The sequence below is a fragment of the Cryptotermes secundus genome, unplaced genomic scaffold (genome assembly GCF_002891405.2).
Source record: "Cryptotermes secundus unplaced genomic scaffold, Csec_1.0 scaffold391, whole genome shotgun sequence".
NCBI classification, from domain to species: domain Eukaryota; kingdom Metazoa; phylum Arthropoda; class Insecta; order Blattodea; family Kalotermitidae; genus Cryptotermes; species Cryptotermes secundus.
In genome coordinates this window covers 2,164,774-2,191,448 of record NW_019737394.1, presented here as the reverse complement: position 1 = coordinate 2,191,448, position 26,675 = coordinate 2,164,774, and the positions used below count along the sequence as shown (strand labels likewise).

Below are 26,675 nucleotides of genomic sequence, written 5' to 3'. Positions count from 1 at the left end.
CTATGAGCATTTTCATATTTCATACAGAATCATCTGTTATTCAGTCCATAAAGTTGAATTATTCTGGTGCTTCCAGTCGAAGGTTTTGGCGCTAAGTTACAAGTGTAGTCTACACAACATGGTTACTATAGAGCAACCACGGATCATAACTGCACATTGAGTCTTGGGTTGTGTTACCTATTCCCAGCTGTGTTAATATAGGAATTGAAAATAATTGAATGAATAAGTATTCGATTGCTCATCAGAGTTACCAATGTAATCATACAGCAAACCGTTGTGGTGATGAATAATGATGCCAGTTTGTTTATGTTATTATGAAAAGTCAGCAAAAATGTTATTGCTTTCCGTTTCACTTACTCTAAATATAAAGATGTAAAAGAAAGATTGCCTTCCAGAAATTTATCATGGATTGGCTAAACAAACAAAATAAACGGGCAAAAGGAATTAAAATATCGTTTTGTCAGTAAATGATGAGCGGTGCATAGCTGTAACATACGTAACATAGTTTGCATCGGTTGCACTGGTACCGATCCGTGATAGGTCAATAATTACATCTGAGCTGATTGGCCCACGAATTATGTAACATATATAACATGAAAGTCGACAGGTTCGGATAGGCGGAAGCTGTAGTAACCGGTAGTGACCATAGTCTGTGGTAGTCATGGTCGTCGTGATCGGTCGTGATGTCGTGATCGTCGTGATAGAGATCTTTGGTAGTGACGGTAGTGACCGCGACTGTAGAACGCTGTAGAGACCAGAAGACGTGGTGGAGATTGCAGAGCTGTTGAGAGAATTTGGCGCGTTTGGACTATGTTTTCGGCGTAATAGTATTGGTAACTTCGCTGTTAACAGCCCCTGTTTTAATGTGTGAAAATAGCAACCGCGTTACCAAATTGACAAGCACGCACAGAAGTGTTGACGGAAAGAAACTGTGGTTAGACATAATCAGTCATGATTCCTCGAATTTGTGCTTTGAATTTACAGTAAAAAATGTGTCGGTATTCTTCACTGGGAAAAAATTTGTTTTCAGTGTCTTTGTAATAGTTTCGCTTTTAGCAGCATTAGACATTCATAACCCGAATTTGTATGTTGTAGTTGTCCTTATATTTGTAATTGGACGTCTGATCGCCGAACTCCTGTGGAGTGTGAACAGTGGTCAGTTAAGTTTAATATCTTAAATACCTGGCAGATAAGGAGTCTTTTTATTGTAATATTCCATGTCTTTACATTGATCAGAGTTGGATTGGATTGTAATATGTCTCATCACTTGGAGGAAGGGAGGAGGGTGGAAACTATCGTGCCCCCCCCCCCAGTTTTAGTGTGACATCACAAGACAGTTTTATAGCTAAGGCTATGTATTGTACAGTGATTGCCACGTTATATGAATTTGTTGAAGTAAAACTATCCTAGCCTAATCTGTATGGGGTCAAGGAACTGTGGTGGGTTATGGCGGAATAATGGAGGACCTGTAATTTGACTTGACCTAGTGTTGGAGGTTATGGTGTATAAATGTCAGGCAAACAAAAGACAGGTTTAAATTCAGTGACAAATCAGGTAAACTTAGATAGTTTGGAAAATCAGTATAGCTAGATTATAGTCTGGTATATTCCCAAAACCGAATAGTTTGAAACAGGGAGTTGTCGTGTCATCCTTTTTTTGAACTTAGATTTACAACATGCCATGAAGATGGTCCAAGGAAACTAGGAGGAACTGGAATTGAATGGGAGACACCAGCATCTGGTATACCTTGATAATGATAATTTATTGAGGAAAAATACAAATGCAGCATGGTCACATTTCATGTGAGGCATGCATTCATGAAGACCTCGCATAATTCAAGACAAATTATTCTGTAGGAATAAATTTATTGCCGAATTTCTATGGGGGATTCACATTATTTTAAATTTTTGGTATTAAATGAGACTTTATCAATATTTTTATATCGCACTATTTGAAATTTGCATAAAATGTGACTACATTGTACCATAAAATTACAGAGGCTCGGCATTAAGGAGGTCAGTCTCTAAGTGAATGCATATTAAACTAAGTATATGTTGATTTGTTGTCCCTAGGACAAACTCATGCATAAAGATAGCTAATAGATTCTTTGAAAATGTTGCAGCATTCAGATATTTGTGATGACACAAACAAATCAAAATTTCTTTCATGAAGAGATGAAAAGCATTAAATTTGGAGACTGCTTGCTACCATTCAGTTCAGAACCTTTTGTCTTATCTGCAATCTAAAACTGTAAAGCTTGATATATATATATATATAGGATGTCCCAGGAGTTTGGCGCCATACTTGAGCGTATTGAGGGTTCCCTATAGAACCACTTGGAAATAGGAACCCATGTCCACAAATGTAAAATAGCAGCGCTAGGGCGGCATTTAAAATCATTTCGTTTAAACTTGGCGCCTCAATGTCAAACTGCATTGCATAGAGGAACAACCCTCCACCAGCACTCGTGTCATTGCCAAGATTGTGGGGACATCAAAATCATGTGTTTGGTGGATCCTGCATCACCAGCAACTTTATCCATATCATCCAACATGAGTACACGACTTAGGTCCAGCTGACTTCGTACCACGAGTTCAGTTTTCTCAGTGGATACTGAACCAGTGTTTACATCAGCCCAACTTCCTGAATCACGTGTTCTTCACAGACGAAGCGCAGTTTACAAAGGATGGCTGGTTCAGCTGTCGAAACAGCCATGTTTGGGCTGACGAAAACCCCACTGTTATTGTAGTTGGTTACCACCAAGTGCAATTTTCTGTCAATGTCTGGGCAGGCATCATCAGCGATCACTTGATTGGGCCTTTCCTCCTACTACCACGACTCAGTGGACCCTTTTACAAGGTGTTCCTGGAACGTATCCTTCCGACTTAACTGGATGCTGCTTTTCATGGTCATTGGATAGGAAGAGGAGGCCCAGTGCCTTGAAGACCCCAGTCCCCAGACTTGACACCTCTGGACTATTTTGTGTGGGGCCACGTGAAGAGCCTGATCTACGACACGCCTATGGATAATGAATTCAAGTTGTTGGCCAGGATACTTGTTGCATGTGACATAATCTGTGAGACACCTGGAATATTTGAAAGGGTGGGCCAAAATTTCTTTTGTCAATGTAATGCATGCATTGAAAATGGAGGGCGCCAATTCTAACATCTACTCTAGCAGGTGAGTCTTAAGAGTTTGGAGGGGTTAATATGCCTGTGCATGCTGTTTGGCATTGAGGCGCCAAGTTTAAACAAAATGATTTTAAATGCTGCCCTAGCTCTGCTATTTTACGTTTGCGGACATGGGTTCCTATTTCAAAGTTGTTCTACAGGGAACCCTCAGTACGCTCCTGAAGTATGGCACCAAACACCTTGGACACTGTGTGTGTGTGTGTGTGTATATATATATATATATATATACACACACACACACACACAGAAGTATAATTTTGGTTGGAACTTTGTATGTGTGTGAAATTACATCTGTTAAGTATGGGTAACTGTTAGCTTTTCTGGGAGGGTCCTGCACCATGGAGTTACTTAGAAATAAGTAATGTGGGATGTAATTGTTTCTTGTAGGTAATCTCATTATTTTGCTGAGATATGTTTGGAGATTCTAGAGAGCTACCAATGGCTTTTGTTTTGTGATTAGATATATATCTCTTGACATTTTGGCCACCTGCTTATTGCCCAGTTTTAAGCAGTTGTATCTCCATTCTAAATGGGGAAGTAGATGTACTTTTATCATCAAATGTGAATTCTCTGTGTTCCTCATTTTGCTAATCATGATCTTAATTTAGAGATGCAGAGCTATATTTGTGTTTGTTCTAGAGTCTGTACTCCTTGTAGCTCCAGTAGGACTCCAGCTTACAGCCACATATCAATTTGGACGTCAGACATCACAGTTTATACCTTGGCATTTCATCACAGATGTCATTATCAATGAAGCTATAACTCTGGTAAGAGAGATTTTAATGGTTTACAGGGCTGTATTTTTATACAAAATTGTTTGTAATTAAAATTTAGATTTTTTTCCACATTTCTGCCATTTCAGTTCAGGGCTGCATTGATGAAATAACTAGGAAATGTAAAAAAAAAACATATGAAGGAATTTCATCATTTAGAATGTTAATGGGTGGTTAAATCGAGATTATAATGATACTTTTGAGATGTTTATATTCAAATGTTGATCTGTACTCTGATGTGTTTTGCAGCACAGAGTGGTGTATTATCTTGCGGTTTTATTGGAGCAACCATATCATGAAACCACCAGAAAGAAACTGATTCCACTCTTTCAGGTAATAATTATTTACAGCATATTTTAAGTGGAGGCATGTGGTAGCGTAATTGGTTGAGGCACTGTGCTATAAGTCGGAAGGTTGCAGATCTGATTCTCGATGAAGTCATTGGATGAAGAAAGCAGTCTTCTGGGATTTGGCACCGTGCATGTGTGGTGTTAACCAGCGTTTCAGAGGAACGTATCGCCTACATCTTCAGGGTAGAAGGAAGAATATAAGAAATCCGCAAGTGTTCACGGTCTCTTCGCTTGCAGATTTCTTATATTTTTCCTTCCACCCTGAAGATGGAGGCGATACGTTCCTCCGAAACGTCAGTTAACACCACATACAGGGTGTCCCAGGAGGAATGGACCAAACTTCGGGAGGGTGTTCCTTATGTTAAAGTATGCCGATATAACCCAAAACACCTATGTCCAAAGTTGAACGGTTACAGAGATAATGGCCAGAGAAGTGTGAAACTTTGACCGGCGTTGCACACTTGTTGATTACAAAATACATATTAAAACTGGAAGGAATATGTGGATTCTGTAATGTTAATAATGTACGTAACATAAAACTAACTTGTGAGTGACATGAAGCCATAAAATTGAAGTACAAAATACTCGCTCGCCATGTCATAATTGTCCTTAGGGTTTCCAAGCACTATACATGACACATGAATGGCAAGCGCTGACGTAACTTGGCTGACTGCGCGTTCTGATAAAGCCAACCACATAAGTACGGCTAGGGTGAATCACGGCACTCAAGGACAAACATAGATAAGGCCTCTCAGCTGATAGGTATAGTCCGTAGACCCGCTAGAAGACCACACTTTTCTCGGGCCATTATCTCCATAACCGTTCAACTTTGGACATAGGTGTTTTGGGTTATATCGGCATACTTTAACATAAGGAACACCCTCCCGAAGTTTGGTCCATTCCTCCTGGGACACCCTGTATACACGGTGCCAAATCCCGGAAGACTGCTTTCTTCATAGTCACCGCCGTGAAAGCCTCAAATCTTACAAGTCATTGTATCTTTATGGTGGGCATCCTGTTGTATGTCATTTATAAAAAGATGTAATTTGGGACAGTTGCACAACAAGTAATCAAAAAGAAACAAAATAGACACTACTGTGTGAACGTTTGTTTTTATTCATTGTTGGTGGTATCACTACATATTTTGACCCTTTCAGGTGTACACGAATACTGTTTTAACTTCTGAATTGCATCATTAATCAATATGAATTCATATTGTGTCTGTATGATTATTCTATACAGACAGTTAAATCTTAATTTTAAAATGTGATTCAAATACAGTTAAAACTAGACATTAAACTTGGTGTTAAATAGATAAAAATTAAAATTCTACTTGAAGTGGCTATTAAGGTGTGGGATTGTCGTCAATACTTCAATAGACAAACCACACAAAACTGTACGATTGAATCGTTTAAAGTCAATATAGAGCACACAGAATACACGTATAATATTCAAGCATTGGCTGGCCTGTCTGGGCGGTGATGCAATGCTGAGCGTGCCGGTAGGATCGACTGGCTCAGTCGGTTGCTGGGTTGTGGAAGATGCGCTCGCTGAAGGCTCGCGGCAGCTATGTCAGTTGCCCTGTAGCAGAAGTGGAGTTGATGTCTCTAACTGCGTTGCCGTTTCGAGTTGAACTGCTTGCACCTTGGGCTCCCGGTCTTAAATACTACCGGCCGGGAGGCGGAGCTAAAGTTGCAGTTGTCATGGCGCACATCCATTGGGCCGTACACGGAAAGGCGGAGTCACGGCGAAGTTTATAAATATATGTAGCTGGTATATAAGTCGCAGTAGTTGGAAATGGTATAAATTCCGTGTCTGTTTGGTCACAGCTGCCAGTTTGGCACTTTCTGAAAGGGGCGACGGTTGTCTGCCAGACGCTGTGGGGATGCTCCCACAAAGGTATTTATAGCCAATATGATAAATTTCATTTAAGCCTTGTGCCTGCTACATATCGTGTGTATGTTTGTTATTCCTCTGTGGTACTGATGTGATGTGGGGTAATTGCTTGCTGGGTTCTTTCTTCATAATATAGGTTGTGTTGGTTTCTGACCTTTCTGGAAAATGAGTATGTTCTGCATTATACATATTTATGATTGATATTATATAGGGTGTCACATATTCTTATCTAGAGTGGTTACCTATTAAATGTGTGAAGGCTGAATACTTTGTTTGGGGTATACCACTTGTGTTGTTTATATGTGGACTGAAGTGTAACAATTTAAATTATAATGTAGAACTTGTGTGTGAGAATTTGATTTGTTTCATTCTGGTCCATCACACTAACAGTATTATAAATGTTAAAACAATTCTGTCCAGTGTGACTGTTGAAGCTTTTACTACTTCACTTCTTAGCACCCTCACATGTTTCGGTCCCTATAGACCATCATCAGAGGGAACGTCAATACTTTTAGAAACTACTATTACATTGGGTGTTTTGATTTTTAAAATACATAAATATACAATATTTGTAATATACACTTTATATAAAATTCAAATTTCTTACAACTACAGCAATTGTCCTTGATGCATTAAAGTTTTTAAAAAAGACTTTTAAAAAAACTTTAATGCATCAAGGACTTTTGAAAGAGTCAGTGGCTTTTACTTTTTAAATAATTGGAGAATCATTTTCTGTTTCCAAATTCTTACCATGAAAACAGTTTCATGGGACAAATTATATTTGTAAATTGAGAGATGCATGTATTTTGTATGAAGAGTATGGTAAAAAGGTAAAAGGTAAAGCTATCTCTGTAACAGGCTGTGCAGTCCTCTAGGGTTGTGAGATGTCGAAGCTCCCACATTTTCTAGACAGACGACTCACAGTTGGCAGTAAGATTGTCAGCCTTATGCACCAGCCGCCCTTTACCTACCAGGAAGATTCCTGGTACTCATTTCTGTTAGAGGCTGAGTCAGCACCAGGGCCATAGTGCGGCTCAAAGGATTAGGCCAATTGAAAAATCCAGTGACCTCGTTGGGATTCAAAGCTGCTACCTTCCAGCTTCTAGCATAGTGCCTCAACCAACTATGCTGTCACATGCCCCCTGTCAAGAGTATGTTCTTCTGGGTTGTAATGCTGCAGTAGTGATATTTTGGAGGCTCATACTGCATCTATCTTCAGGGCTTGAGTTACTCTTTCAGCCAGAAGAGGTAGGCTATTCCTCTGAAACATGAAGATGTCTTGTAACTACGTAGTATTACAGCTCAGAAGATACTACACCTCACAGTTACTGCCTTGAGAACATCAAATTCACTGTTTTATATCTCTTGTATATTGTGTTATGGTAAATAGGCTGGTTTACTAGGACCACAGTTGCATGGGTTGGTGCAGTTTCTCTTGTGGAGAAATATCTAGTGAGTAGAATTTTTATCTGACTGGTGAACTGAGGAACATTTGTTGACTGCTGCTAATGAGGTATGCAAATTTCAAGAAACACTTTTGGGAAATATGTGTACTCCAAAGCAGAGTATAAGTTTTCACTGCTATACTGTCATGTACAGCATACCACACTTCTGCTGCTGGTGCAACCATAGCTGCTCACAGCCCAGTGCCATAATACAACTCCCTTCAGATGACCTGTGCCAAAGCCTAAAAAGCAAAGAGCTTCACCTCTGTGGCCTGGTACCCCTGAATGGTATGTTGTTTAAGCATAGGTGAAACTTTGTTAACAAGAATGCCATCATGTGGAATGTGATGCCATGTAGCAGGCTAGAAATTTGGCGACATTTCAGAGGAGTGTCTTTGAACTTCTGCCAGACTACATCACATCCCAGAAGAAAGTATGGGTATCCCTCATTTTAAGAACACTCAGTATACATATTTTCATTAACACAAATTGTGTTAATTTGTACCTGTTTTTCACTTAAACATTAGAGACATGTTTTCCTTTGTAATATTTGTGCACCACATTTATCATAATTGTTGCGCAACTATTTGACTTCTAGCATGCACCTTACAGCCTTTGTAATTGCAGACCTGCCACTAAATTAATATTGTTTATCGCTATTACTACTGTGCCAGCATGCAGTCTGTATTTGTTTCATGGAAGACTTGATTGAGAGTCTTTGCTCGCATGGTAATGAAGCAGCGTCATTGCATTGCAGAAGCTGTGACTTCCAAAATATAATTTTTTATTTATGAATTTTCACCCTGTGAACAGTTTTCGTGGAACAAATTACCTTTATAAATTGAGAGATACCTGTGTTCATCTTAGGCACCACCATAAGAACATTAAATCCCGTGAGATCTCTATTTCCTGTGGCGTATGCCAGGTTTGTGCGCAGTACATGAAGCATTATGGTGAGCTGCAGTAGTGCAGTTGGTATAGCAACTGCCTACAGGCTGGACGACTGAGGGGTCAGAGTTTGAGTCCTGGTAGGGTCAGAATTTTCTCTTCTCCGTATCATCCAGACTGGCTCTGGGGCCCACCCAGCCTCCTATCCAATGGGTACTGGGGTCCCTTTTCCCGGAGGTGAAGTGGCAAGGGCATGAAACTGGCCACTCACTTCCAGTTAGTGCCGAGGTCAAGAAAATGTGGTTCTATACATCCACTTCCCCATATGCCTTCATGGTGTAGTGCTTCATTAGTTAAGCACAGCAACTTTACCTTTTACACTAAGTATTATAGGTATGAAAAGACTTGTGTAGTGAATATTTCTTTGTAGCATACAAGACCCCGCCTAGCATGCCTGGAGATGATCTATCAGAGAATTCAGAGAGGTGCTGCTTTCCCAGAAGTCAGTAGTCAGTAGAGCCAAGAGAGAAGTTGTGGGCACAGTCAGGATGCTGATTGAACCTGGATCTTACTGGCTGTGCCATCAGAATCAGGTTTACAAGTTTTGCTTCCAGCTGTGCTCCCATAGGTGAGTTTCATGCATATCCAAAAATATGTATTGTAACGTATATTGATCCTTGTACAGCCACTATTGGAGGAACTCTAAAGTAAGGTAGTTTGTTAGGGGTTCATGCAACACTAATTTTCAACAGCTTGTCTCATATACAGTATGGCCTAGTATAAAACAGTGCTAAAGTTGGCATCACCCAAGTGCACATGTGTAGGTTATATGTTAGTTTGCTTAAATCTGTTGCAGAGCTGTTTGGGTAATAATATGAAATATGTTTGCCATGAAAAACTGTCTAGTGATACTTCTTTTCTTCATCTGGAAAAAGCATGCTGCATTGGGCTTTTCCAGTGTATTTCACTGCTGGAAGAACCAAATTTCCTTATCGATCCCAATGTCCAGACCTCACCCCACCACATGCCTGCATTGAAGCTTGGAAAGGGGACATTTTTCATAATCACACACTGACAAAATGTACAGCATCTATAGGAAAACATCACATGTACATTGTACAGGATAACATGACACTACTTGAAGGGGTGTTTGAAAACCAGCAGCTTGAAATGGTGCCTTCAATGTAATGGCTGTTACTTCGAGCATGTTGGTTCATGAGATTTTATAGCAAACATTTATTTCTTGAGGTGAGGAATTTAGGATTGCTTTATATGTATTTTGGGCTATTTCATGGTGGTGCACAGGTATCACTGTTACTGAAGAAGGTTTAAATAGTGTCAGTACTTTAGAGATCTGTGTGGCCATGAATGATGAGAGTCTATTCATGTTTTTACAGAAAGTATATCAACGATGCTGAAATATGATCTGAAACTACATAGATCTCTAAATCAATTTATTACCGAATGAAAAGTTAAATTTATGAAATACATATTGAGTTAGCATGACATACATTGTGTTCAAAGGAAAGCAAATATTTCTTATGTTCAGTAATAGAGAAATACAGTATCTAATGTACAGAGATATTGGGTTTTCAGACTTTATCCGTCATCCTGGTTTTTAAGCTAACTAAGAAAAAGATGACGTTTCAGAACTGGATCTGTTTCCGTCCTCAGGTGAGGGAAAACACCTATTCTGTTGGGTCCCTTAGAAAGAGCTAGCCTCAATCACTGGATGGAAACAGATCCAGTTTCTGAAACGCCGTGTTTTTCTTAGTTATCTTAAAAACCAGGACGATGGATAAAGTCCGAAAACCCAATATCTCTGTGTATTATACACCATCGTCAGAATCCAATAGTAACTACTAGTATCTCATGTCTTCAGAAATATGGCTTGGGATAGCAAAGAAATGTAGTCTCATCCAGTGTTATGTGCAAGTTGTTTTCATTTTTTTGTCACTGAACCTTCCATGGAGCAAATGGTTGATGAAAGTAATTAAGAACTGAAGTTTAAATGTAAAGTAGCAGATTTTGTATATTCACTATCATTTGTTTCAAATAACTGCTGTTAAAATTTGTAATATTTGTAAATATAGGGCTTTATATTTTCAGAGATATGCTTTTGAATGGCAAAGAAATGCTATCTCTTCCTCTGTTATGTGCAGGTTGGCTGCACTGTTGGTTACTGAACTCTGGAAGCAGCATGTGGATAATGTAAACTTGTAAAGAATTAAAATCTAAATGTAGAATAATAAGCTTTGATATATTCACTTCCATTGGCTTCATATAACTGGTGTTACATATATTAGTAATATGCATTGTTACATTGTATGTGATTATTTAATGTTATTTGTATTTGTTTGTTTGTTACAAAAATGTAATTGTATGAAAGATTTATGTATCTGCTCCATTTCTTCATTGTCAGCTTTTGATTTTGATATGTATGTATTATGTGACAGTACCAATATTGCCATGTGAAATTTCTTAATGTAACAGTGATGTATTTTAGTACCAATTTTTAAATTAGGTTTGTTTGCACTACATGTATTTTGTGATTACTGTTTCTTTTTCAATCAAGATTTTTAACATTATTGAAGAAGGTGCATGAAAATCACATAATTGTGGAACATGGGTATGCTTAACCAGCAAGACAAATACCAAAAGCATTTTGTACTTTACTTTATGAATAACTGTTGGTTGGCTTTGAATTATATTTAGTGGTAAATGCAGTATCCTGTCTGGATTACAGGAAGCACTTTGGAAACTCTAATTACTGGGACTTTGTACCAAATTCTTCACCAAGGAACTTCACAGTTTGTCACTGATCACTGCTCCCTGTAGTGCAATGTAGTTGTTTCTTCTTTCTTTGCTTCATGCACAAGAGGCAAGACCATGCTTTCTTCTTCATTTATTTGTTATGTTGTTATTCTTGAAATTAATTAAAATAAAAGGTGGCGAATTTCCACTTGATTTGCCATTAGTTTCGTCCCTGGTAACAGCAGATGGTGTCTTTTATTTCAAAAGCTTGTCATGACTGGCATGAAAATATAAACAACAAATTTTGATCTTAATTAATATTACAAAGACGGTAGCTCAGTTGGTATAGTGGCAAGCTATGGGCTGGACAGCTGGGCTTCGATTCCCAGCAGGGACAGGAAATTTTGCTCCACTCCACAGCATCCAGACTGGCTGTGGGGCTCACCCAGCCTACTATCAAATGGATACTGGGGGTAAAGCGACCAGGACATGAGGCTGACTACTCATCTCCATATAGTTTCTAGGTCAGCAATGGTGGTACTGTACTTCCACTCCTCTATACATCTTGGTGACATGGTTATTTAATTAAGTGCAGGGACAACTTTATGATTTAACCATTGTGTCATTAATATGTGAAAAGCGTAAGGATCGATATTTTAACTTGAATGTATGAGGGTTAGGCCTCCTCGGCCCTTGCACCACGACCTACAATGGTCTATTGTGCTTATATTTTAATTTACTCTTCTTTTACTTTGCTGATATGCTAGCATCTCAGTAGTTAATAGTGACCACCATGTTGGCATTGTTAATGTCAGGAGTAATAATTGGATACCCTCCAATGGTGTTATTGTATAGAGGTTTCATGGACGTTAGCAAATTGGTTTATAATTTTTTAAAAGGGAATGAACACTCACAGGCATGATTATGATACCATAAGCTTATTTTTTTATAAAATATTTAGGTTTTTGCAGAATCTTTGCTATTTTTCAGTTTAAGTTTAAGGAGAGAGACCTGGACGCAGGAGCTGTTGGAGGTTGTGAAGGTCATTGTGGATTCATCGAGTTCAGTTCCACGAAGGATGATCACAAGATGTCTCAGAGTGAATATTAGTATCCTTTATAAGTATTTGCTACATTACATGACAACTCAAGGATTGATCTTCCATGGGTCTTCACATAAGTTGTCCAGAAATTATAAGGGAAACGCCATTATGCTTTGGTGAAGATTTGACCCAGATCTAAAGGAGTATGTAGAAAATGTTGCTAATGATCCTAACAAATTGAATGTACATTATATAAGTAATAACACCCAAAATGAATGGATTTCAGTAATGATGGGGGCAGGATTGTACTTGTATACTTCATTGAAAGTGAAGTATTTTGTTATAGTTCTAATCTGGACTGAAGCTGAGTTCAGTATATGTTCTTGGTGATAAAGATTCATTACAGAAGAACAGGAACCCAATGGCAAATGGGTCTTGAGAATATTTCCCGTGTTTTCTCTTAGGATTGGATTTAAGTGGAGTGGGTTTGTTAGAATTAACCTTTAAAGTATGGACTTTTAAATTGTCGAGAGCCTGCAACGGCCGGAATTTAAGTGGTCCTAAGTCTTTAAAGTTGCAGACTCAGAAAAATCTTCAAATTTTCCGTTCTATGTAATATAGAAATATGAACTAAATCAGCCTGAAAAACAATAAAATATTCTAGATATACACAAAAGAGCAATTTTTACAAATGAAAATATGCTGTGATTATTTTGTCATTAAATGCAAAATATCATCTTTACTATATATATTATGAAATTCAAAAGGACTTACCCATAGTTTTTTCTCAAAACTTGAAACATGTTGATTTTATAAAAAATAATCACTATATACAATAATCCTTTGTTCAGACTGTATGTAAGTATAAACTGCGTCAATTCACGGTTTATGATAACTCCATTCTGTGCTCACATTCTGACGTGCTTGTAACACTGGTTGAAGCAGTCCTTGACACACAGATCAACATCACACTTTTTACATTAGAAGAGGGTGCTCCTGGTTTTCTTATTTAGCGAACACACATGATGTTTTTGTTTCCCTTTGGATGGCCAGTGTTGGGAATATTTCATCTCTAGTCGACTCACTTGGGCCCCAGCTGAAATTAGCCTCCCCCGAGAAACGCCACTGACTGTGATATTCACCTCATGCGACTGTACAATCAAATCTTGCACTAGGATTTTACGGAATTTTTTATGTGTCATTTTTCCACCACATGACTTGTGCAATAAATAGGCATTGAGAACAGTCATGTCTAGAAGGTGGAAAAACAATTTCTTTGTCACTTTCTACTTGACATTACAATTAACTCTTTAAAAGAATGATTTAAAAGTATGAGGGTAAGTAAATAAGTTAGTTACAAATGGATATATAACTTAAACAAATAAGAGTACTGATTTGAAAAATGCTTTTATTTCTCAACATAATCTTCCTGTACACTGAGGCACTTGTCTCATCGTTTCACAAGCCCGTGAAACCCAGCAGCATAAAATTGTGTGGGCTGCTGTCAGAACCAGGCAGTGACTTCCCTTTTTACAGCTTCATCATCAGGAAAATGTTCAGCTGAAAGATGATGTTTAAAGAGGGCTGAACAAATGGAAGTCGCTTGGAGCAAGGGCGGGGCTATACGGAGGATGCTTGAGGACTTCCCACTTGAAATTTCATAGCGTCTCATTTGTCTTGTTGGCAGTATGGGGACACGTGTTGTCTTGCAAGAGCCTTTGGTGAGGGGTCCTGGTCGCTTCCATTGAACGGCCTTACGAAGTTTCCTGAGGGTGTTACAGTAGGAGTTGGCATTTACGGTTTGTCCTTGAGGCTGGAATGCGGTGGACAGTATGCCTTCATGATCCCAGAAGACTGTGAGCATCACTTTCCTGGAGGATGGTGTCACCTTAAACATTTTTTTGGCAGGCAATGCAGATCTTTCCACTGCATTAACACACGCTTTGTCTTGGGCTAGTAATGGAGAACCCAAGACATCACGTGTGACAGTTCGGCCTAGCATATCGTGTCCATCGTGGTCGCGATTGAGATGCTGTAATGCCAGACCCATTCTTTGCATTTTGTGTTGTGGGGTCAGCATGCGCGGCACCCATCATACACAGACTTTGTGAAAACCTAACCTGTCATGCATTATGAGGTAGGCCATGCCATGTGAACAACCAGTAGCAGTGGCTGTAGTGTCTATAGTTACCCTTCTGTCAGCCCGTTGCACATTCGCCTCTGTGGCAATCTCCATTGGCTGGCTGACGTGTTCGTCTTTGATACATGTCCACCCTTCAGAGAACTTCTGCACGCAGTTGTAAACAGCTTGACGTGACAGGCACTTCTCACCGTAGATGGGAAGCATTTCTTTATGAATATTCCTTGATCCCATACCTTTTGCTGACAAAAATCGCACAACAGAGCACTGCTCGAGGGTTGTACACTCACTCAGAGGCGCCACCATCTTGCAACTGCTGTTTCGCTTTTGTAAACATCGTCTTGTGTTGAATGTCATCAGTTGCCACTGAACTAATGCTGCCAGCTAGTGGCGATAGCCTCAAGTGCCTCATTCAAACATGTAATACCCCACATCAATTTGTAACTTACATGTTGACTCACCTATGTATCATTGAGGTTAGTGACATTTTCAAGTTCTTGTGCAAATTTCCTGATATTAAAAATATGGATTCCAAAGCTGTGAAAAAGATGCAGTGATCTTCACACAGCTTAAAGGATGGAAATGACATTGACATACTTGAATGTATAGAAATAGTCAAACTGGTTGTGTTATTGACCCCCTGTGATATGACTTCAATAAATATAGTGAGCTACATTTACAGTAGATATTTAGTCAGTATATTTGCACATGTGACCACTAGTCTTAGAATCCAGTTGGCAGTGGTCAGCAAAGAGCATAGTTTTTGAAAGCTAATGCTTAGCAGAAGTTGCTAATGTACAAGGATAGAAAATCACCAAGGTAAATAACAATCCTCCATGCAGAAGTCACCATTGTCATTGAAAGCCAGGATGGTGCATCAAGATCACTTGAAAGTGAATGTGGCATAGTACCATGAGTTTATTCCTGAGGATGCTACAGTCAGCAAAGAGAAGTACAAAGAGGTGATCACTATTTGTAGACAGCAGTGTGCCTGAAACTTTTCAAATGTGGAGTACTGAAGCTTGGGTGCTCCTGCTTGACAGTGCCTCAGCACAGTGAACAGTGCTTCTATGGCAGCAACTCACCAAGCATGCAGCTCTGGTGCTTCCCCAGCCACTGTACTTTTCTCATCTTGTTGCTTTCGTTTTTACCTCTTTCTGCATTTGAAAGATTGGAAGGACTGTTACTTCAAAGATGTAGGAGCAGGTTCGAGTGGCTTGAAATTTGTGTCATGGGAAGTCATTGATAGCGGCTTCTTAGAAAGTTGCAAGCAGCCATATGAATGCTGGGAGTAGTGTATAACTGCATAATGCCCCTGGATTCAAGATATTGCTTCTCAGCATTTTGTTGCTATTGCATACACATACATTGTTATAAGGAAATGACCCTGGAGCTAAACATTTTTGTATTAATGTAGGTATCTGTTCAATGTGGGTACTTCTGTACAAAAGCATTGCACAGTTCTGTATAGAAGAACAGTTAATAGCATTATATATAAACTAAGATAAACAAGGTTGTTACTGTAAAAAAAATAATTGGAAGGCTGAGTGGTTACTGAAGTGTAGAAACAACATGGATCATTTAAGGCAACAATAATTCATGAACTGCAACCATGTGGTCTCACGAATGAAGTGAATTTTTTTAATTGTATGCTTAAGTGTGTCATGATTACACTCGCTGATTCTCTTTCTGTAACAAGGCTTGGTTTTATTGACATTGCAAAGAAAATTCACAGAACGGCAGGTGATGGAGCTCACTCATGCCTAGTCTAGTGTGTCTGATGTGAATACAGTTATAATAACTGGACTGATTTTCAGACACTTGATTTTGAAAGGCAACTTGGAACAGATACTGTCTCCATTTTTCAAGTGACCAGCAGGTGAAGCATGTCTAGCATGCATTTTTCCAAGAAAACACCTCTATTGCTCCTGCAGCCATGGCATCAGTGTATTAGTTGAGGGAAGTGTGACTGATTTTTGGGAACTTCAAAGCAACAGATTTACAGATGTACTCAACAGAATTTCCAGCATCTGCTGTAATCTGGATCAGATTTATTTGTAATGACTTTAGGCTCTAGGTTTGTCACTTCTGCTATAAGGTAAAATCTCCATTGGCTAGGCAGTACTGGAGGAGCATTTTCCTTCTGCCTCAGGTTCAATGATTTAACAGAATTTTTTAAAGACTCTTGCTGTATGAGATTTGTCAAAGAAACATCCAACTCTATATTTTCCCACAGTAAGTAATGGTGAAAGGGTGGGGAAACTGAGCGTAGTGGTAGAAGGGACTTTCATGCATATGCATGATTTTTTGCTGCCTTGCAACAACGCCAGATGCATCTGTCGCTTCCAGGTAGAGAAGTGGTGTAACATGTGTTCATTGCATTCTCGTTTTGCTCAAGATGACAGAACACTTGGAGCAGTGATACTGCATCAAGTTTTGTCAGAAACTTTGGGATACCCAAGCGGAAACAATCCGCAAAATTCAGCAGGTTTTCAGCAATAATGCAATGGGGGTGACTCAAATTAAAGAGTGGCTCAACCACTTTAAAGATTGTCACATGTTGGCAGGCAGTGACCAGCATTCCAGGAGACTGTCAATGAACTGAAATGCTGATGTCATTGACAAAGTGCGGATATTGATCATGGAGGATCGTCGTTTGACCATCTGGGGCATTGGTGATGAGGTTGGGATCAGCAGAGGTTCCGCAAACACAATTTTAACTGAGGATTTGGGCATGTGAAGAGTGGTGGAAAAATTTGTGCCCAAGATGCTTTCACTGGAGCAGCAACAACTCTGCCTTGAGGTCACGCAGGACATGCTGGAGTGTACCAACAGGGATCCAGAGTTCCTGAAGACTGTGATCACTGGTGATGGGTTGTGGATGGATGGATATGACCTGGAAACCAAGGTCTAGTCTTCACGCTGGAAGCATCCAACATCCCCAGGGTCCCAAAAGCACGACAGGTTCGGAGCAATATGAAGGTGATACTGTTTTTTTCGATTACTGGGGTGTTGTACATCACAAGTATGCACCACTAGGTCAAATTGTCAATAAGGAGTACTACCAAGAAATCCTCCATCTTTGTGATGCAGTTTGGCTCAAGAGACCAGAACTGTGGGACACATGCAACTGACAGCTGCATCATGAAAATTCCCTCGTGGTCATAGTACAGCTGGAAGGATTAGATAAATTGAAAAATTCCAATGATGTTGGGAATCAAACCTGTGACCTTCTGGCTTGTAGCATAGTGCCTCAACCAACTATGCTACTGCATGCCCCAGGTACCATACATGAACATTTTATTATTGTAGTCTGTGTTGCATGTGTTTGACACAAGATTAAATGAATTATTATCGTGCAGATCAGCTACAGTACAGTAGCAGGATATATACTTCTAGCATTTGGGAGGAGGGTCAGAGTGCTTAGTTTTCGTACTGATAGCTGTAGTTCACTGGATAATTCTTATAGAGTGCAAGCAGTAATAATTGGAAGTATTGAGTTGAACAGAAGGTGATATGATTTATGTTGTATTACCTCCTGAAAGCATTGAGAACATGACACAAGAACTCTAATAGTTTGTAAAGCATGTGAAATTATTTGTTTCTGTCAATTTCCTTAACTGCACACCAAACAGGAACTGAATTTTGGTCAAGGCAGAGTAAGATGCTTACCTTGCTTCAACTAAAGAGTAGCTTGAGACATGCTGCTTTGTTTCCTAAGAAGTTCATACTGGATGTCACCATCAGGACAGGAGTCATAGAAGTTGAACGTGAGGTTTATTACTTATATTTGCATAAGTGTTAATCAAAGAGTTGTTTGATAGAGTTGGCTATCTTGTATAAAATGTACAGTTGTCTCTTAGAGGTCATTTGCTTTATTATAGTTGGGATCTTTGGTATGGATTCTGAAGTATGAAGGCTTATATTTTCCATTCCAGAAAGAAACTATCAGCAATGGGAGGAGGAGATTCTTTCCAATATGCATTGCTGTGATGATGATGATATAGCCAGCATTGATTCTGCCAGAAAGTGTCAACTGAGATGTAGTCTCTCTACTAGTGCCTTATCAAACATGGAAAATATTTTACCAAAATGGGACAGAGATTTAAAATCAGGTAACAAAAATATGGTGATGCAAAATGAACCTCTTCCTATTTATGCAACTCCTCCGAAGGATATGCCCAGTGGAGACTTAGTATCTGTGGCTTCTAGCAATGGTCCCAGTGATTGTCACACCCCTCCAGAAAGTGTTAGCAGACACCCTGAGATGTCAGGTGCTACTCTATCTAGAAGAGTTATGCCAAGAAAGAGGAAATTTGATGAAGTGGGCAGCTATGAATTCCACTCATCTGCACAGAAGAAATTAACAACCAAACTTGCAGGTGTGGTTAAGAAACACACATCTGTCATTTCATTGAACGAACAGTTCTCTTCATGTGAAACAAACCAAGATGGGTTGCAGTCTTTCAGTAACCAGACCCACCAATTATTTAAGAAAGTAAAGGGTGATGTTCTGAAGGACAGAACAAATACATTGAGAGAGTTAATTATTAAATGTATAGAAAAGTTACACCAGCCACTGGAGTCATCTGTATGCCCAGAAGAAATATGTTTTGCCCACTGTAACTCAACTGAGCCAATCCTGAGTTCAACAAGTCACTGCATACAGGAACCTAGAGCTGTACTTACGCAAGAGCACAGAATGGCTGAATTATCTGAAGATGTATGTAACAGTGACATGAGGCACACTGAAACTCCCAAACGATCTGCGTGTTATGATGGTAGTGATGGTTGTTACACTGATGCCACAGAATGTGTGGATGTTAACAATGGTGCCTCATGTCTGTGCACTCAGGCTGTAGACCACAGCGAGCCTATGCGTGAGTCATGGGTGTCTCAGAATGCAGTGGAAGACAAGCAATGGGAAACTGATACGCAGACCCAGCATTGTTGTGCACAGGTCCATAGTGTCCTGAAGTCACCAGTTTATCCAAGACCTGTCACTTATAGACATATTTTAACTAGACGTCAATACCAGAGCCGTATTAAGAGCACTAAGGATAAGGTTTATTTAAATGTTGAAGATGTCTTGGCTTCTGGAGGTGACCTCCCGAGGCCAGAATTGAGAACAAGATCGAAGAAAGCTGAGAGTTACAACCTGAAGAAATTGCTTCAAGACGTGGCAAGTTATCCAACAGTGGTGCTGTGCCGAGTAGATGAAAATGTTAAGGAACAACCACATGAAAATTAAGTAGCCTCCTTTGAGAAAGGTGTAAAATCTATTAATGAATACAACAACTGTAAGATTTCACATTACAGTAGAAGGTCACACACCATCTGCACTGAAAGGAAGGATACATGTCAGCATACATTATGTGAGAAGGAAGGCAGGACCTGTTCAAACTAGCAGAACTGGAAAAGCTGAAATAACTGAGTGAATGACCCATGCATATGGTCTATAATGAGAAACTAATTTTAATGAGCATTCTTAATGCACTGCCAGTTTTAATTGTGTTACACACAACAGTATTCTTCTTTTTTTTTTTTATTGATTTCAGCTGTAAGATGTGTTTTTATCTTGTGTATGGATTTGCATATTGCCAACATGGCCTAACTACTAATTTCTGTTCTTTATGAATCACATGAGTGCTGTGGTAGTGCAGCATTGACTCAGTAGGAAAGTGGATGGAAAGAGAGACAACTACAGGCTTCATCTCAGCACTCTCAATACATGTTCACTGGGGCAGCTGTGCAGTGGGTGCTCTTGTGCAAGGCAAGGCCCTGGATTCATCAGTTGCACATATCAAACTCTATCCAAGTAACAGTACCATTAGTAATAATTTCAGCAGGAACAGTACATAATGCATCATATGGAATAACAAAGACATCATTACAAATATTTTTGACCTTTGCTTGGAAGTTACATGATTTTGTTGACTGCACCAGTCCTCACCGTGTAGGGCCAGTCTTGGCTGTTCTTCATACTGTAGGCACCAGTAGTCTGCTGTGTGTTGAGTCTAAGTATACTTCAAATATCCGAAGGTAATGTTATATTCTATTTTTGAAGGGATGTAAACAGTCTGACTGTTTCTTTAGTGCATAGGAAAATTTGTGATAAAATTATTGTGTGCACATTCCATATGTGATGTTTAAGTTGTGAGTATGCTTTTTCTGAGGGACTAAAATGATCAGACATAATGGAGATTTGTCTTCCATATTGTCATGTGTTTGGGGTTGTGTATGACTAATATTTGTGGATTCTGGATTGGATGATTAGGTTTATTTGACATCAGTACCACAGTTACACTAAATTATAACAGTTCACACACTTTCTATGTTCTCTCTGGCTTCACTTGTGAACTCTGTGTTTTCACGAAATGCATTCTCTTTCATATCTGTTAGGAGGCCATGACAGCAGACACCGCCTTGGAGAGTTCTGTATTTTGTATCCGTGGTAAATGTCTGCCGAAGCATGCATTACCATATAAAGAACTCCAGCTCTGCAGCAGCCTAATGCATAGTTGAGTGTTTTCAAGGAAGTGCATGTATAATAATCTCACGGTAATGCGTCGTCATGGGAACGAGCTCTTTGAATACTTGTTGCCTAGGAAATCAACTTTTGATCTGACTTCACTTTTCTGGCTTTCAGGCATCATGTCACATTGCTCCCTCCTTAAGGCTGTTTGTTGTGAACAGCCTAATGGTAAATCACCCCTCTTTCCTTTCGTGGGCTGTGGTTGTAATGTCTGCAGTAGGTCTTGCTGTCCTTCCCATGGTTGGTTTTCTCTTTGGTGCTGTCTCTCCTTCCACTACCACTGCTCCCTCCTTAAGGGCGTTCATCCTGAGCTACTCCCTCATAAGGCTTCAGTCTATCGAGATGCATCATCATCATCATCATTCAAAGTTCTCTCTTTCTTTCTCTTTCTAGTGGTGGGGGCTAGTGCTTCTGTATTATTAGCTCCCGCTTTACCTGTTGTTTCTTTTTCCATTTCAGATGGGGTCAATCCCTCCACAATGTACGGTTCTTGATTTTTCATAACATGATAGAAGATCTGGCTGTTCACTTTGTGTTCTCCAGTCTGAAGGTCTTCCTGAAGATTTTCCAAGATGTCCTCTCACTCCTCAGATGTAGTTGCTTCTTTAAGCTGTGGATCCTTATTTCCTCTATGCTTTCTGCTTTGGGCTGACATTTCTTTCCAAACGTTTGTCCTTTAGGGGTTCCTCATTCCACTTGCTTCATGGCCTTATGTTTCCTGACATTGCCACTCCTGCACAGTGGGTCATCCTCCTACCAGCAATGGTCACTCTCTTCTGCGATTCACAACTTCTTGATTTCTTTCCTTTAGCTTGTGACATAGCTCCGTGGAGAGATTTCGGTCCCTATGCTGCTTCCTCAGTCCTCTGACTGGCATCACTATGGCTTCTTCCTTTGGGACCTCCCAGTGTTCCCGTTCAGGTTCCATGCCCACTGAGGTTGGCTCCTTGCATTCCAGCCGTGCCTGCATCTTTCCTTGGCAAGCTGTCGTCTCCTTTTGGCCAGCCTTCATGTCCACTACACAGGCATTAACTGTGGATCTCATTTCATTTAGATTTACATCCATTTTTGCCTGGTTGGCCTCTATCCGGGAGACGATGGAAGCCCTCTATTATTGGCCAGCTTGGTAAACTTTTGTACTGGTTCTCATTTCTTCTTGCATGGATTTCATGAGTCCCAACATTTGTTCCATGTTTGCAGGCAGTATTCAAATTAATCAATCAGCCAATCCAATCCGACCACTTGTCAGTATCACAGGTACACTCAATTATAACAGTTCACACATTTTCTGTGTTCTCTCCGACTTCACTTCTGAACTCTGCCGTCACTTTTGAACTCTTTGTTCATGAAATACATTCTCTTTCATATCTGTTAGGTGGCTGTCACAGCAGACACCGCCTTGAGAAGTTATATATTTTGTATCTGCAGTAACTGTCTGCCTAAGCACACATCACCATGGAAACAACTCCAGCTCTGCAGTAACCTATATGCGTAGTCGAGTGTTTTCATGGTAGTGCATGTATCATAATCCCATGGTAACCCATTATCATGGGAATGTGCTCTGTTAATACTTGTTCCCTGGGAAATCAACTTCTGATATCTGACTTTACTATCCCAGCTTTCAAGCGTCACATCACAATATGAACTGAATGTAGCAGTATCAGAATGTCCTGACTGGGCCTTTTCTTCTGCTAGTGACAGGTATAGTCCTGTGTGGAGACATTTTGGAATACCTCCACCATAGTAGCCCTGTGAGTCGTACAAGACAACAAAAAGGGAACATGGTGCCCGGGGGTATAACTGGGCAACCCTGTCACTGGGGTACATAAATGCAGGGACTTTATCCTCCAGGTGGGGGTTGGACACAAGGCTCTGTAAAAAAATTATTGCAGCAAAATCCAAAGAAGTGAATAGCCAGAAACAAGCAGATCAGGCTGAATCTTCCAAGGAAGGCTGTGGCTCAAAAATTCTGTTTTGCCAATGATGATGAGTGACAGGTATGAATTTTAATGTAACAAATATTGTAAATGAATTAAGGTTGAAGAAAAGTAATGCAATATGTGAATTTCATTAGTCAGCTTCTTCTCACATTACAGACTGCACTTGGATTTACCTGTGTATATTTCTTGACCGCCTCTGTGGCCTAGTGGTCAGAGTTCCTGGCTACAGGTTCGATTCCCAGCGCTACCAGATTTTCTGAGAAGTAGTAGGTCTGGAATGGGGTCCACTCAGCCTCATGAGGATAATTGAGGAGGAAAAGTAGTAGCTCCAGTCTAGAAAACTTAGATTAACAGCCGTGGGAATCCGTTGTGCTGACCACACAACACCCTCTATCTGCAAAGGTGGCACTAACTTTGCTGACAAGTGGTGGTCATGCAGTTGGTGTAGTTAGCTTGCAGACTAAAAGCCATGGAGTTTGTGTATATTTCTTATAGCTGTACAAGGTTTTGGTACCATAAAAATCACAGAGGAAGAAGGAACACTTTTTTCTACATATCAGTGTGATGAATATAACAATTTCAAAGTGCCATAGCATTATTCTCCTTATATTTATCAAATCGTATAGCATGAAGAAGGTTTGGAAATAGCAGTATTGAACTGATCCAAGGGTTTCAGTAGATTCATTTTTATATACACTAATACATACAATAGTATGATTTTAGTTCAGGGGGAGGGATAACCTTTTGTAGTAACTCACCATGTGAGCCACACTAGGTATCCTATGAGTGTGACTCATTCTGACATTTAAATACCATTTCAGGGTCATATAGTTCTTCTTTTAAAGAAAGACTTGAGGGTTGAATGGTTTACTTTCATTTTGTAAATCAAGCATTCCTGCTTCTGCAACCTACAGAACATTTAAAATATTGTTTCTGTGTAGAGTTTATTGTGTCATTTTATACTTGATGAATTTGTTCCTCATTGTTTACTTTCCTGTTAATAAGGAGAAAAGTGTTTTATTTGAAGGGAAGGAAGTAGGTTACAGTGAGGTAATTCACTTATTTGATTAATATGAACTTGGGTGAAGGGCGAAGTCCATTCAAATCTGCCAACTAAGTTGAGTTTTGTTTACCTTTTCATTACTGGGGACAAGTTTGTTCCGTTCTGGAAGCCTCATATGTTTGTTGTACATATTCAGGCTGGTGCTAGAAACAAGACTATAAGGTATGAGTTATGGATTAAAATATGCTCATATATAGGATGTTCACTAAGTAACATTTGATGGTGTGTTGAATTGTATTTTTACACCAAGTACTTTAATATAATTAATATTATTGTATCCCATTTTATTAGCAGTGGTGTATATATGTTAGCCATGTATTTGCCTGATGATGGCTTTTAATAGCCGAAACATGTAGCGGAGCCAAACTAGGCCCTGACCTTTATATAGTTGTGACGGTTTTAATAAAGAAATTGTTAACAACTGTAACTGCCTTCTTGTGTGTGTGTGTGTTAGTCTTGTTCTTGGTAATTTTTTTTAATAATTATCATTCCTGTCTTCAGTTATGCCAAGATGTTTGTAATTAGATATTTACTCTTGAAAATTCTGATTGGAGTCATAATGACTCCTAGAATCTCTAAAACATGTATAACTTTTGGCAGTCTGTTAATAATGGCAGTAAATATATGAGGTTGGATAATGAAATTAGTGGTCAGATGCTTTTCTCAGCAAATGGCAACACTGATCAGGTTCGGCATGGTTAACGTGATTATGTAAATCGTAAATTTTATATAAAATGGTGTTTGGATTGGGTTCATTTTGTGGTTGCTTTAAGTATTAAATTGTTAGTAAAGCTGGTGACAAAAATTCTCTCCATAGACTTGCTGTAACAAAATGTTACAGCAAGTCTATGGAGAGGGGATAATGAGAAGAGCACAGGTTTTGTGTGACTTAATGATTTCAAGGTGGAATGGACAGAAAATCCAGGTGTCCAATAATTTCAAGAACTGATCTGTATGTGTAAATGGTTGCTGAAATAGTGAGAAGTAATTATTGATTATTTGGAATATAGTGGAAGAACTGGTATTCTAAAAATATTCTCAAGTTTAATATATTTTTCATTAAAGAAACATGTTTTTGTTCTTGTGGTGAATCCAACTTACGATGCTTATACCCCATGTTGTGTGCACACGCATGTTTGTTGTGTGGGGGGGGACAGTCATTTTTCTCACAGGCCAGCATTTCTGTGCATTTTATATGCAAAATGTATGGGTGGAAGGATGATATACATCAGTAAAGTCAACTCATGCAATTGCAAAACGTTTAAATGGATGAGTCATTTTTTAGGCAGTAAATATTCATAAACAGAGTAGAATGAGTGTGTATTTAGGTATCATTATAGTGCTGTTTTAAATTGTGCTTTTTCCATTCATAAAACTTTTGAGATAAGATGGGAAATTATTGAAAAATTTGATCCCAGCATAATATATGCTTTTCTGAAAGCATGAGAGGTTAGCAGTTGGTTCTGGATCTGTAACCAGGAACTCTGACCACTAGACCACAGAGGTGCTCTCTGTATATACATGTTTACAAGATATTTTTATTCCTTCTGTAATCCAGCTGTTATTTGTTCTACCTACACTTTCATTGTGAATAGGAAGACTAGCTTCAAGGATATTTAGAAAGATATATAAAAAAGAGTTAAATTTGTAGGTTGTATCAGTGTTTTTGAAGACAGGTTCCCTCATTTCAGTTTCTAATAGATGCTGAAATTGGACAATGGTTTTATTTATTTATTTAGTTTTTTTTTGTTTGCTGTTTCAATGGTATTAAATTACTTTTGTAGTATTATATTTAAGCATCCTGTTACACTCTACACAATGTATGACAAACTCCATCCTAAGTGCAACAATTTATTGTAGTTCTTTTGTCTTCTTTTCTTCTACACTACATGTTAGGACGGAGTTTGTGTCATACATTACTTTTGTAGTAATAATATTTACTGTAAGGAACTGAGAATTGTGGTCTGAGAGACCATCGACTGTATGAGATGTACAAGAAGAGCTTAACCTTGTACTATTTATAAAAACACTTATGTCAATGACTATACTCCAGAAATTTTGACTTGTTGCAAAATTAAGTGTGTGTGACAGATTGCTAGTCTTAATAAAAAGTTTACTTTTTTTTTTCATTTAAATAGTTGTGTCTCCACAGATTATAAACTCAGATTTTGAATTGTACAGATATTTTAAAGTTGCATCTAGTCTCCTTATAAATTCTTTAACATCTGAAGGATTATTAACTGAATTGCACAGATTTCAAAGTCCTGCTCCTTGCAGTGATGAAAAATATAAATTTTACTGAAATGTTGATCTTTCCTAACAAAAATACACACACCTCCCCGCTATAGGTCTTTTCTGAAAAAGCTGGAACCTAATGGGAAACCTTTGTGAGATGCAGCAGTTATTGTTCAACCATGTGATGCTCACTTAAACATAATATGTGAGGGTTTGTGCTGTCTGTTTCAGAAGAGTATACTAATTCCTCACTTCTCAATCCTCTGATATTCTGATGAAAGATATTCATATTTATTGAGTTGAATGATTCTGCATTTTTTTTTTGTGAATTTCCAAGACTGCAGGACAACATCTAGCCCTTTGACGTGGTCATTTAAATTCCGCGGCCGCGGCTCCTGCGGTAATATATTCAGCCGGCCATTT

General features: G+C 39.1%; 2 protein-coding genes across 3 annotated transcripts; both read left to right on the top strand.

Annotated features, from left to right (window-relative positions):
- The first annotated feature begins 639 nt into the window (after nucleotides 1-639).
- Nucleotides 640-9,077, top strand: LOC111870336 (phosphatidylinositol N-acetylglucosaminyltransferase subunit H-like). Its single transcript, XM_023862526.2, has 4 exons — nucleotides 640-1,155; nucleotides 3,831-3,958; nucleotides 4,214-4,297; nucleotides 8,974-9,077. The coding sequence occupies exons 1-4, from the start codon at nucleotides 864-866 to the stop codon at nucleotides 9,058-9,060; spliced, it is 591 nt and encodes a 196-aa protein (XP_023718294.1). The 5' UTR covers nucleotides 640-863; the 3' UTR covers nucleotides 9,061-9,077.
- A 6-nt stretch (nucleotides 9,078-9,083) lies between these two features.
- Nucleotides 9,084-19,882, top strand: LOC111870335. Of its 2 annotated transcripts, XM_023862524.2 has the most exons (4): nucleotides 9,084-9,171; nucleotides 12,288-12,406; nucleotides 18,115-18,249; nucleotides 18,418-19,882. In XM_023862524.2, the coding sequence occupies exons 1-4, from the start codon at nucleotides 9,092-9,094 to the stop codon at nucleotides 19,728-19,730; spliced, it is 1,647 nt and encodes a 548-aa protein (XP_023718292.1). In that variant the 5' UTR covers nucleotides 9,084-9,091; the 3' UTR covers nucleotides 19,731-19,882. The 2 variants fall into 2 exon arrangements, with proteins under 2 accessions (XP_023718292.1, XP_033609674.1); XM_033753783.1 differs by lacking the exon at nucleotides 9,084-9,171 and having other exon boundaries at nucleotides 12,324-12,406; nucleotides 18,111-18,249.
- The last annotated feature ends 6,793 nt before the right edge of the window (nucleotides 19,883-26,675 follow it).

What these genes read in the sequence shown, in the direction of transcription:
- LOC111870336 (XM_023862526.2), top strand. Translation starts at nt 864, where the DNA reads ATGTGTGAAAATAGCAACCGCGTTACCAAATTGACAAGCACGCACAGA. An exon ending in TCAATGAAGCTATAACTCTG is followed by an intron (nt 3,959 to 4,213) that starts GTAAGAGAGATT and finishes TGTGTTTTGCAG; the next exon opens with CACAGAGTGGTGTATTATCT. An exon ending in AACTGATTCCACTCTTTCAG is followed by an intron (nt 4,298 to 8,973) that starts GTAATAATTATT and finishes ATTTCTTTGTAG; the next exon opens with CATACAAGACCCCGCCTAGC.
- LOC111870335 (XM_023862524.2), top strand. Translation starts at nt 9,092, where the DNA reads ATGCTGATTGAACCTGGATCTTACTGGCTGTGCCATCAGAATCAGGTT. An exon ending in TTCCAGCTGTGCTCCCATAG is followed by an intron (nt 9,172 to 12,287) that starts GTGAGTTTCATG and finishes GCTATTTTTCAG; the next exon opens with TTTAAGTTTAAGGAGAGAGA. An exon ending in AGGAGTCATAGAAGTTGAAC is followed by an intron (nt 18,250 to 18,417) that starts GTGAGGTTTATT and finishes TTTCCATTCCAG; the next exon opens with AAAGAAACTATCAGCAATGG.